The sequence below is a fragment of the Phyllopteryx taeniolatus genome, chromosome 17, assembly GCF_024500385.1.
Source record: "Phyllopteryx taeniolatus isolate TA_2022b chromosome 17, UOR_Ptae_1.2, whole genome shotgun sequence".
Taxonomy (NCBI): Eukaryota; Metazoa; Chordata; class Actinopteri; order Syngnathiformes; family Syngnathidae; genus Phyllopteryx; species Phyllopteryx taeniolatus.
In genome coordinates, this window is record NC_084518.1 from 8275494 (window position 1) to 8287703 (window position 12210).

Here is a 12210-nt window from a genome sequence, read left to right on the forward strand (position 1 = left end):
AAAATCCTAAACCACAGACGAAGAAACATATAATAATCATTTTTAGGTCTGACAAATTATTGTAGAGCATGGATTCCAAACTATGCAGAAATTGTTGCACCATTGTCAAAATTAATGTATAAAAACAATCTTAAAATGACATCACCTGTTTAATGGAGTACAGAGGCAGAAAAGGCCTTCTGTGACATTAAACAACATTTGGTGTCCAGTGCTGCGCTAGGCCTTCCAAATTTAATGATAAAACATTCATTCAAATGGTAGATTGTAAAAGCGATTGCATGACCTCCATACTTACACAACAATACGGTGATAAGCTATAACCAATAGCTTATTTTTCAACTAGAGAGCAGTTCACCCTTAAGGTCCCAAATACAGTGTCTGCTCTCACAACCTTAAATCCAGCCACACTAATACCCTTACTTGATGAAGGCACGCAGCATGATTGACAGGAATTGGCTGAACAAGCTGCTGAATTAGTAGCATTAACCGAGGCATGCAAACTAAGGAAAAATAAAGATGGTACAATCTATACTGATAGCCAATATGAGTATTCCACAACAAGACCGTAATTATTGTGAAAAACAAAGTGCAAAACTACAAAATGAAATTTACATTAGCACAGGAAAAAAAAAAAAAAAAAAAAAAGGGATGGTGGCACAGATAGATTGACACTTTACAGCCCTAAAAAATAGCAGAAAGAAACACGTGGGTTCATTTAACACACTGTAAAAGAGTCATTTCAGCTGAGTACTTAAACAGGGAAGGTGAGCAAAAGTCTGATAACGGAGCGGGAGCAGATGTGTAGATTCTGAAAACGCTTGCTGGTCAGTGAAGAAAAAAGACACCAACCCTTTTAGTGAGAACTCAGCAGAAAGGCACACCCACGTTGGTTATGAGATTCGCTAAGTTGTTACGTAGCAACTTTGGCTACTATGATGTTGGTTTTGTTTTTGTGGTACATGGGACGTCCCACCCTCAATGATAAAACCCATTTTTTAGATAGAAAATCACCTACCAACTGGACCAATATGACAAACCCAATAATAAAAAAAAAAAAAATTTCAAATCATTAACTCGTATCAAAAGGAGTACAGCTGATGATCAAAATTGTGGACATGGCCTCCAAACGCGGCAAAAAGGTTTAATATTTTGTGCCCCCCAAAATCAAGCTGCTTTAATCATAATTCCATATGCGGCTCTCACCAATGATGCTCAAGAGAATGGGCAGAATTGGGGATTTGGATATGACTGGTATGCAACTATAGGCTTTGGATGGGAACACCTCATTGGTGAAACAAGTTATGATTGGTCCAGTTGGTCAAAAAAAAAAAAACAGCAAAAGAACATAGAAAGAAGTTTAACCTAAGCAAAACGGCTTGTGTTATATTGTGTATTGTATATTGTGTACTGTGTTATAGGAACAGTGTTAAACCAAAAATGCCATTGAAAACTTCAAAGAAAGGTGGACAAATTTTAATTTAATTTTAACAACATAACTACTGATGATTGGTTCCTTGTAAATCATGGGATCCTATATATCCCGTAAAAGAAGCAGATAAACACAAACCGATGTTTTCTACTTTAGCAGCACCAAATAATTTCACTTGTATAAACATGATTAATAAAGGAAAAAAAATTAGGACCACTGAACGACACACAGTGTAAAGTAATCTTAAAAGTCAAACCAAATTTTGTGCCAGTGTCACGGAGCGACATCTGGTGGTGGTGCGGAGATGATAGACTGTTTGATAGATTACCTAAAGATATATCTAGATTATGCGCTATTATCACTTTGATATTGCATGTGTCAGTATACCCTATGCCTGTTCAAGATTTAATGGAAAGGGCACCAATGTTTTTGTCCAATCTAGAACATACACAAAAAAGAGATTTGTCATGGCAGGGGCAAAATAATCCAACATACATCGACGCCAGGTGTTCCTCGTGGGGGTTCCTAATCAATACAAATTGGGTGACCAGGTTGCAGGAGGATTTGAGTCTTTCATATGCTGGTGGTGTACGATTAATAAAAATGTTGATGGGATAAACTACATCCACTTCAATGTACAGAGATTAGGAAATTGGACTCAGAGTGGGTTGAAAGCTGTGCACGAGCAGCTCAAGGACGTTCCAAAGACCGCATAGCTGTCGACATGCTCCTCGCAAGAGAGGGAGGTGTTTGCGGTATGTTTGTAGAACAAACAATACTGCTTCAGATGGCAGCTTGACCAGAGCCATCGATGGTCTACGGACCCTCAATCAACACTCCTTGTGGGACAGCTCGGATGGACGTTTTTGGTAAATATAAAACCCTAATTTCACCAATATTGATATCAATTGCTGTTTTTGCAGCCATTCTGACATTATGTGGATGTTGTTGTATCCCATGCATTCTGGCATTAATCAGTAAATTAATCACCACAGCCATAACCCCCATGGAGAAATCGTATGGAGCTGATGTATACTGTATGATGATAATGATGATTATGATGATAATGATGATTTTGCTTTACCTGATTTGTTACCTGATACAGATGATTACAATGTTTAAACTACAACATTCATATATGACAAGTTTACTCTGAGTGTAAATGTATTTGTTTCATAAACATTATTCTACAGTTAAAAATCGAAATGAAGTGACTGTAAGATGATATGAGAATTTGTGCAAATACATGATAAACAGGAGGGAAATGTTAGATAAATTGTAGAAGTTATAATTTATTTGCTTAGCTTGCATTAGTATAATGGACAATTTTAGATGTCTCGCCTTCAAAAAGAAGACTCAGCATCATCCGATGGAAGGGCGCCTGGACCAAGGACGTGATCGGATGTGGTCGGGTCGTGACAGGTGTTGGTTCAATATTATGTGTTGTGTCTTATTACTTAGAATACTATGTCTGGGAAAAACCCTCTTATTATCAAATATTTTGTGTTGTGTCTTATTGCTTAGAACATTATGATTTGTAAATCCCTCCTATTTCAAATAAAAGAAGGAGCGAGGGGGGGGATTGTTTAGAGCGTGTTGAGAGGCTGTGATCTGAACAATCTCCCATACGCCCTCCTAATGAGAAAAAGAAACCAGCGTCTTCATTCCTTTTGTGTCTATTTTTTATAATGTTGGGTAAGATAAATCCAACAATGAGTTTGAATGTGATCTGTTACTTCTGAACACAGCCACGTGCTAGTTATAAGAAGGAGTGCTTGTGCAACCAGATTTACTGAATTTAAACTATTTCACCAGGTAAAAGACCAGTCAAACCAGACCATTTTTGCAATGGTGAAAACTCAAGCCCAAGTCAATCACATTCAATTTTATTTCAGTTATTTTATTTAAAAAAAAAAAAAAAAACATGCTCGCCTTCAAAATGTAAGGCCTTTTCAAATTTAAAGTGTGCTTTATCTTTTTCAGAGGTGACGTGCAAGTCTTAGGAAAACTGAATGTTCTATGATGTCCGCCGCCATTGTAAGTTTTACATGAAACAGATTTGGAGACATTGCTACGACTGCCACTTGTGTGATGCTTTTTAGTGTTTAGTGTTGAATCCCACCACCAACATTGTGTTACTATTTTAATTGACAGATCTCATTGTAAAAGTAACAGTAAAATGTACAGTACAGCATAATAAAACATTTGATAAAAATATTACAGTAAATCACCTTTGCAATTCAGGGCTTTTCTCCATGCTGCTGTAGTAAGGTTCAATATTCCCCTGTTTACTTCCTTCAGTGATATGGGTGACCTAGGGTTAAAGTTGGTTTAAGACTTTAAGCACAAAGTAAGGATGTTGCAGCAAAAAAAACAAAAAAACTGGTCTTTACATTAAATAAACTCTTGTGAACTGTCTGCAAACCAAGGAAGAACACACAGTACATACCTTCAATTGTTGGGTTAACCATTGTTCTGTATCTGAACTCTCTTTTGGACACTCTGCAATGGGTACATTATCAGCGGTTTCATGCGGCTTGACAAAAGCACAAAAAAAGAAAGCAATGTCAATAAACAATGTTGATAGGTACTTTATATTTTCTTTTTAATTTTTCTAAAACACAATCTTCTTCTCTTCCCATGGGCTCACCACCTGTGGGAGGGGACATAGAGGTCGGATGCAGTGTGAGCTGGGCGGTGGCCGAAGGCAGGGACCTTGGCGAGCTGATCCCCTACAGAAGCTGGCTCTAGGTACGTGGAATGTCACCTCTCTGGCAGGAAGGAGCCTGAGCTGGTGTGTGAGGTCGAGAAGACGAGATATAGTCAGGCTCGCCTCCACACCTCTCGAGTGGGGTTGGACTCTCTTCCACTCTGGAGTACTCTGGAGTATCCCACGGTGAGTGGCGCCGAGCAGGTGTGGATATACTTATTGCCCTCCCACTTATTGCGCCTGTACGTTGGGGTTCACCCGGTGAACGAGAGGGTAGCCTCCCTCCGCCTTCGGGTGGGCGGACGGGTCCTGACTGTTGTTTGTGCCTATGCACTAAACAGCAGTTCAGAGTACCCACCCTTTTTGGAGTCCTTGGAGGGGGTGCTGGAGAGCACTCCCGCTGGGGACTCCATCGTTCTGCTGGGGGACTTAAATGCTCACATGGGCAATGACAGTGAGACCTGAAAGAGCATGATTGAGAGCAACGACCCCCCCGATCAGAACCCGAGCGGTGTTCTGTTATTGGACTTCTGTGCTCATCACGGATTGTTCATAACGAACACCATGTTCAAGCATAAGGGTGTCGACACGTGCACTGACTGTTGTTTGTGCCTATGCACCAAACAGCAGTTCAGAGTACCCACCCTTTTTGGAGTCCTTGGAGGGGGTGCTGGAGAGGTAAGGTAGTCGATGCCTGTCGTGATTGCAATCCCCGAACCCATTGGTGGAAACCAATGGTGAGGAAGGAGTCCTATCAGGCCTTTTTGGCCTGTGGGACTCCTGAGGCACCTGATGGGTACCGGCTGGCCAAGCGGAATGCAGCTTTGGTGGTGGCTGAAGCAAAAACTCGGGCATGGGAGGAGTTCGGTGAGGCCATGGAAAAATACTTTCGGATGGCTTCGAGGAAATTCTGGTCCACCACCGGCGTCTCAGGAGGGGAAAGCAGTGCACCACCAACACTGTGTATAGTGGGGATGGGGCGCTGCTGACCTTGACTCGGACGTTGTGAATCAGTGGGGAGAATACTTCGAACACCTCCTCAACTCCACCGACACGCCTTCCCATGAGGAAGCAGAGTCTGGGTTCTCTGAGGCGGGCTCTCCTATCTCTGGGGGTTGAGGTCACCGAGGTTGTTAAAAAGCTCAGTCTACATGTGTTTTGTGGACTGGGAGAAGCCTGATACGGGCTGTTCGGTCCCTGTACGACCGGTGTCAGAGCTTGGTTCGCATTGCTGGCAGTACGTCGGACTCGTTTCCGGGGAGGGTTGGACTCCGCCAAGGCCAGCCTTTGTCACAGATTCTGTTCATAACTTTTATGGACCGAATTTCTAGGCGCAGCCGAGGCGTAGAGGGGGTCCGGTTTGGTGGGCTCAGAATTGCATCTCTGCTTTTTGCAGATGATGTGGTTCTGTTCGCTTCATCAAGCAGTGATCTCCAATTCTCATTGAGCGTTTCCACATCAAGAGGAGCCAGATGAGGTGGCTGGGGCATCTGTTTAGGATGCCTCAATATACTCACACTCTCTCCTCTGGATGTGTCCAAACCATCGAAGTCTGTTCTCTCTAACTTTGTCTACAAAACATCTGGCTGTCCCTCTGATGAGCTCATTTCTAATTTTATCCAACCTTGTCACTCCGAGAGCGAACCTCAACATCATCATTTCCGCCACCTCCAGCTTTGCTTCCTGTTGTCTCTTCAATGCCACTCTCTCTAATCCGTACATCATGGCTGGCCTCACCACTGTTTTATAAACATTGCCCTTCATCCAATCAGAGACTTCTGTCACATAACCCACCTGACACCTTCCTCCACCCGTTGCAACCTGCTTGGACCAGTTTCTTCACCACACTCACCATTGCTCTGAACTGTTGACCCTGAGTATTTAAAGTCCTCCACCCTTGCCATCTCTTCTCCTTGTAGCCTCACTCTTCCCCCTTCACCCCTCTCATTAATGCACATATCTACTGTCTTACTACGGCTAATCTTCATTCCTCTCATTTCCAGTGCATGCCTCCACCTTTTCAATTGCCCCTCACCTGCTTCCTACGTTCACTGCAGATCACAATGTCCTTTGCAAACATCATGGTCCACAGGGATTCCAGTCTAACCTCATCTGTCAGCCTATCCATCACCACTGCAAGCAGCAAGGGGCTCAGGGCTGATCCCTGATGCAGTCCCAGCTCCAACTTACTCCTCTGCCACACCTACAGCACACCTCACCACTGTTCTGCTGCCCTCATACATGTCCTGTATTATTCTAACATACTTCTCTGCCTATTCAGACTTCCGCATGCAGTACAACAGTTCCTCTCTGGGTACTCTGTCATAGGCATTCTCTAAATCCACAAAGACACAGTGCAGCTCCTTCTGACCTTCTCTGTACTTTTCCATCAACATCCTCAAGGCAAATAATGCATCTGTGGTACTCTTTCTAGCCATGAAACCATACTGTGTCTCGCAAATACTCACTTCTGTCCTGAGTCTAGCCTCCACTACTCTTTCCCATAACTTCATTATGTGGCTCATCAACTTTATTCCTCTGTAGTTCCCACAGCTCTGCACATCACCCTTGTTCTTAAAAATGGGCACCAGCAAGCTTTTCCTGCATTCCTCAGGCATCTTTTCACCCGCTAGAATTCTGTTGAACAAGCTGGTCAAAAACCTCACACCCACCTCTCCTAGATGCTTCCAGACCTCACAGGAATGTCATCAGGACCAACTGCCTTTCCATTTTTCATCCTCTACAGTGCCTGTCTAACTTCTCCCTTACTAATCATTACCACTTCCTGGTGCACCACACTTGCCTCTTCTACTCTTCCTTTTCTCTCATTTTCCTCATTCATCAATCCCTCAAAGTATTCTTTCCATCTGTCCAGCACACTACTGGCACCAGTCAACACATTTCCGTCTCTATCCTTAATCACCCTAACCCGCTGCACATCCTTCCCATCTCAATCCCTCTGTCTGGCCAACCTGTATAAATAATTTTCTCCTTCTTCAGTGTCCAAGCTGGCATACATGTCATCACATGCCTCTAGTTTGGCCATTGCCACCTCTACCTTTGCCCTACGTCGCATCTCAATGTATTCCTTTCGCCTCTCCTCGGTCCTCTCAGTGTCCCACTTCTTCTTAGCTAACCTCTTTCCTTGTATGATTTCCTGTACTGTGAGGTTCCACCAAAAAGTCTCCTTCTCTCCTTTCCTGCCAGAAGATACACCAAGTACGCTCCTGCCTGTGTCTCTGATCACCTTGGCTGTAGAGATCCAGTGTTCTGGAAGCTCCTCCTGTCCACCGAGAGCCTGTCTCACCTCTTCCCGAAAAGCCGCACAACACTCTTCCTTTATCAGCTTCCACCACATGGTTCTCTGGTCTGCCTTTGTCTTCTTAATCTTCCTCCCCACCACCAGAGTCATCTTACATACCACCATCCTATGCTGTCTAGCAACACTGTCCCCTACCACTACTTTACAGTCGGTAACCTCCTTCAGATTACATCGTCTGCACAAGATGTAATCCACCTGGGTGCTCCTACCTTGTAGGTCACTCTATGTTCCTGCCTCTTCTGGAAAAAAAAGTGTTCACTACAGCCATTTCAATCCTTTTTGCAAAGTCTACCACCATCTGTCCCTCCAAGTTCCTTTCCTGGATGCCGTACTTACCAATTACTTCTTCATCACCCCTGTTTCCTACACCAACATGTCCATTAAAATCTGCTCCGATCACGACTCTCTCTCTCTGTCTGGGATGCTCAGAACTACTTCGTCTAGCTCCTTCCAGAATGTCTCTTTCACCTTCCTGTGGGGCATAGCCGATAATCACATTATACATAACACCCTCAATTTCCAGCCTCATCACTCTATCTGATACTCTCTTCACCTCCAAGACATTCTTGGCTAACTCTTACTTTAAAATAACCCCTACTCCATTTCTCTTCCCATCTACACCATGGTAGACTAATTTTAACCCTGCCCCTAAACTTCTGCCTTTCCACCTGGTCTCCTGGACACACAATATATCAACCTTTCTCCTAATAATCATGTCAACCAACTCCTGAGATTTTCCTGTCATAGTCCCAACATTCAAAGTCCCCATATTCAATTCTAGACTCTGTGCTTTCCTCTTCTCTTTCTGCCTAAGAACCCGCTTTCCACCTCTCTTTTGTCTTCGACCCACAGTAGCATAATTTCCACCGGCGTCCTGCAAGTTAACGGTGCCGGGGGCGCACGTTGTTAAGCCGGGCCACGACCGATCCAGTATGGCATTCTTTAGATGAACGCTCATATTTGTTTGGCAAAGTTTTAAGCCGGATGCCCTTCCTGACGCAACCCTCTGCATTTATCCGGCCATGGGACCGGCCTACAGTTTGCACTGGCTTGTGCCCTCCCATAGGGCTGCATTTTTTATAAAGCAGAATGTAAGTTGATAAAACATGCTAAGCAGCACCTGCTGAGGTATATCAATGACACATCTGATACCACCAATGCCTGTATGATTTAAAACAAATGAATATTGACATCAGGACTTCCCTAACAACAAAGGACCAGTTGTGTGGATAAATGATATTGACAGTCTCAAGCGTATTCTGCTAAAGCCACTTCTTCTGTGAGCTGAACTACTTTATGTGTTTGTAACTCGTGACAAACTAGCCCATTTGAAACATACACTGAACAAAAATATAAAGGCAACCCCTTTTTCGTGAACTGGACTCAAAGATCTTTCTCCATACACAAAAGGCCATTTCCATCAAATATTGTTCACAAATCTGTCTAAATGTGTGTGTCCTTAGTCGATATAATCCATCCCACCACACAGGTGTGGCATATCAAGAGGCTGATTAGACAGCATGGTTATTGCACTGGTGTGCCTTAGGCTGGCCACAATAAAAGGCCACTCTGAAATGTGCAGTTTTGCTTTATTGTGGGGGTCTGGTGGGGGTGGTCAGAAAACCAGTCAGAACCTGGTGTAACCACCATTTGCCTCACGCAGTGCAACACATCTCCTTCGCATAAAGTTGATCAGGTTGTTGATTGTGGCCTGTGGAATGCTGGTCCACTCCTCCAATCGCTGTGCGAAGTTGCTGGATATTGGCAGGAACTGGAACACGCTGTCGTATACGCCGATCGAGAGCATCCCATTATCAAGCTGCGACATGACGCAATGGTCGTGGATGAATGGCACAACAATGGGCCTCAGGATCTCGTCACGGTATCTCTCTGCATTCAAAATGCCATCAATAAAATGCACCTGTGTTTGTTGCCCATAACATACGCCTGCCCATACCATAACCCCACCGCCTCCATGGGCCACTCGATCCACAACGTTGGCATCAGCAAACCTGTCACCCACATGATGGCACACAGTATGTCTGCCATCTGCCCTGAACAGTGAAAAGCGGGATTCATCTGTGAAGAGAACACCTCTCCAACATGCCAGACGCCATCAAATGTGAGCATTCATATACTCAAGTCGGTTAAGACGACGAACCTCAGTCAGATCGAGACCCTGATGAGTACAACGAGCATGCAGATGAGCTTCCCTGAGACGGTTTCTGACAGTTTGTGCAGAAATTCTTTGGTTATGCAAACCGATTGTTGCAGCAGCTGTCCGGGCTGGTCTCAGACAATCTTGGAGGTGAACATGCTGGATGTGGAGGTCCTGGGCTGGTGTCGTTACACGTAGTCAGTTGAGATTTTTTTCCAGAAGTGTTGTCTAATTTAGATTGGTTAGCTCTGGGTTTTGGCAAAATATTGATACCTAAATACTTAATGTTTCCTGTAGGAATGGGGTAATCTGGGATTTGATCTGCAGGATTCCACAAATTTGCTGTTCTTTGGAGTATTGTCGATTTTGTCCATTTGATAGAGTAATCTGATAATTGTGAAAATGTTTTAATTAGATTGAAGACTGCTTGAAGAGATGACTTGGGTTTCTGTAAATGAAGAATATCATCCGCATACAAATTGATTTTGTGTTCTGTCACTGGCGAGCAGATACCTTAACACTCTGACGTATAGCGGTAGTAAGTGGTTCGATGAGTATTGCAAATAGCATTGGTGAAAGTGGACACCCTTGTCTGATTCCACTTTGTAAAGTAAAACTTTGTGATGTGATCCCATTCATGGTGACTGTTGCTTTTGGCAAGTTGTATAATGCTGTTATCCAATGTATAAATAAATGAGTCTCCAAAGCCAAATTTGTGAGGTACCGCAAATAGTAAAGACCAGTTAACTTTATCGAAAACCTTCTCTGTGTCAAATGACATGCTGATTGCTTTTTTATTTTTATGCTGTGACATGCTGATCAAATTTAATAGACATCTCAACATTATTTTTGGAACTTCTACCTTTAATGAAACCTGTCTGGTCATAATGGATTATCGACGGGAGTACCTTTACAAGTCTTGATGCAAGGGCTTTCCAGATAATCTTGATATCTACATTACTGTATTTTCACGACCATAAGGCGCACTTAAAAGTCTTACATTTTCTCCAAAATGGACGGGGCGCCTTACAATGTGGCGCGCCTTATGTGTGCACCGAGTTCCAAAATCTGTAAATGTTGTGTGACTTCGATGAGCGCTCCGCTTGACTGACTGGGAGCATTTCCTGCCGACACGCTGCTTACATAGAGGAAAGGCGGACGTGACTGAGGACAGCTTGCGGACGTTGAAGGGGGAAGGGTGTGCGTGAAGGACGGAAATTAAGGCACGCCCCCAGTAGGTATATAGCGCCGGTATGTGCATTGTGCAAAACAACATCGGTTTGGCTAAGGACCCACGAAAATGGCACCTACGAAGAGACACACTTACGAAGCAGTTACGCGGAGGAACATGGGAATCGAGCAGCCGCGAGAGAATTCAAGAGCAATGAATCCATGGTTCTCAAGTGGAGGAAGCAGAAAAAACGAACTTCGCCAAGTCAAGAAGACGAAGCTGAGTTTCCGCGGAAACAAGGCGAGGCGGCCCGAGTTGGACGACCAACTCGAGCAATGGATTAATGATCAAAGAGCAGCCGGGAGAAGCGTCTCTACATTCGACTGAATGCAATAACTCGGAGCTTTCCATCATTCCGTGAGGCTTGACGAAGGAACTCCAACCGCTGGACATCGGTTCAAAGTCAAGTTGTGAGCGGCGTGGGAGCGATGGATGACAGATGGCGAACACAGCTGTACTCAGACTAGGAGGCAGCGCCGGGCGAGTTACACCACAATTTGTGAATGGATTGTGGATGCTTGGGCTAATTTGTCTGCTTGCACTGTTGTTTGAGCTTCCGCGAAAGCCGGCATCATTGCTGAACAGAACCCTGGCAACGAGACTGACTCCGACAATGACGAGAGGGAAACTAGCATGTTTGATGGAGAACTTGCCCAGCTGTTCATTTCGGATACAGAAGATGAGGACTTTGATGGATTTGTGGATGAGGATTGATCAAAAAATAACGTGAGTACATTGTTAAATACTTCAATAAAGTACAACCAAACTCAGTTTTGCTCCCGCTGCCTTTTTAAAAACATTGTTTTAGCGTGCATGTATGCTACCGTATGTTTTAAGCTAGGGTATGTTTTACCATGCCTGCGCCCAATAATGCCGTGCACCTTATGTATGTGTTAAAGAAATAGACCCCGTAACTGAGACTGCGCCTTTTAATACTTATGGCCTTATGGTCGTGAAAATACGGTAATCAGTGATAAGGGCCGATAATTAGCCGGGAGAGTGGGGTCTTTGCCTGATTTTTTGCCGTAATGATTGCAGCTGTGCTCATATGGCTACTAATTTGACCTTTATCTTTTATCTCCTTGAGTGTTCTGAAAAATAGAGGCGCTAGTACTGGCTAAAAGTGTTTTATGAATTCAACCGAAATTCCGTCCTGGCAATGTGCTCTTCTTGATTGCATATTTTTTAATGCATTATGTAATTCTGTGATGGTTAAAGGAGCATCAAGTCTCTCTTTAGTGTATCTTAATTGTTGTTGGAGAAATTATTGTCTTTTTGACATGACGTATAATTGACATTTTGCCTTTTGAAGTTGGTTTCTAAGCGTATAAATCAGATTAATTGCATATTCTTCTGTGAG

At 43.7% G+C, this 12210-nt stretch overlaps 1 protein-coding gene across 3 annotated transcripts in view; it reads right to left on the minus strand.

The window, feature by feature from the left end:
- Positions 1 to 12210, minus strand: part of jhy (junctional cadherin complex regulator) — a 141253-nt gene that overhangs the window by 88492 nt on the left and 40551 nt on the right. For all 3 annotated transcript variants that reach the window (XM_061750687.1, XM_061750688.1, XM_061750686.1), the window contains 2 exons: positions 3879 to 3965; positions 3661 to 3743 (listed from right to left, as the gene is read on the minus strand). In XM_061750687.1, the coding sequence (XP_061606671.1) occupies positions 3661 to 3743; positions 3879 to 3965 (170 nt within the window). The remainder of the gene's footprint in view (positions 1 to 3660; positions 3744 to 3878; positions 3966 to 12210) is intronic.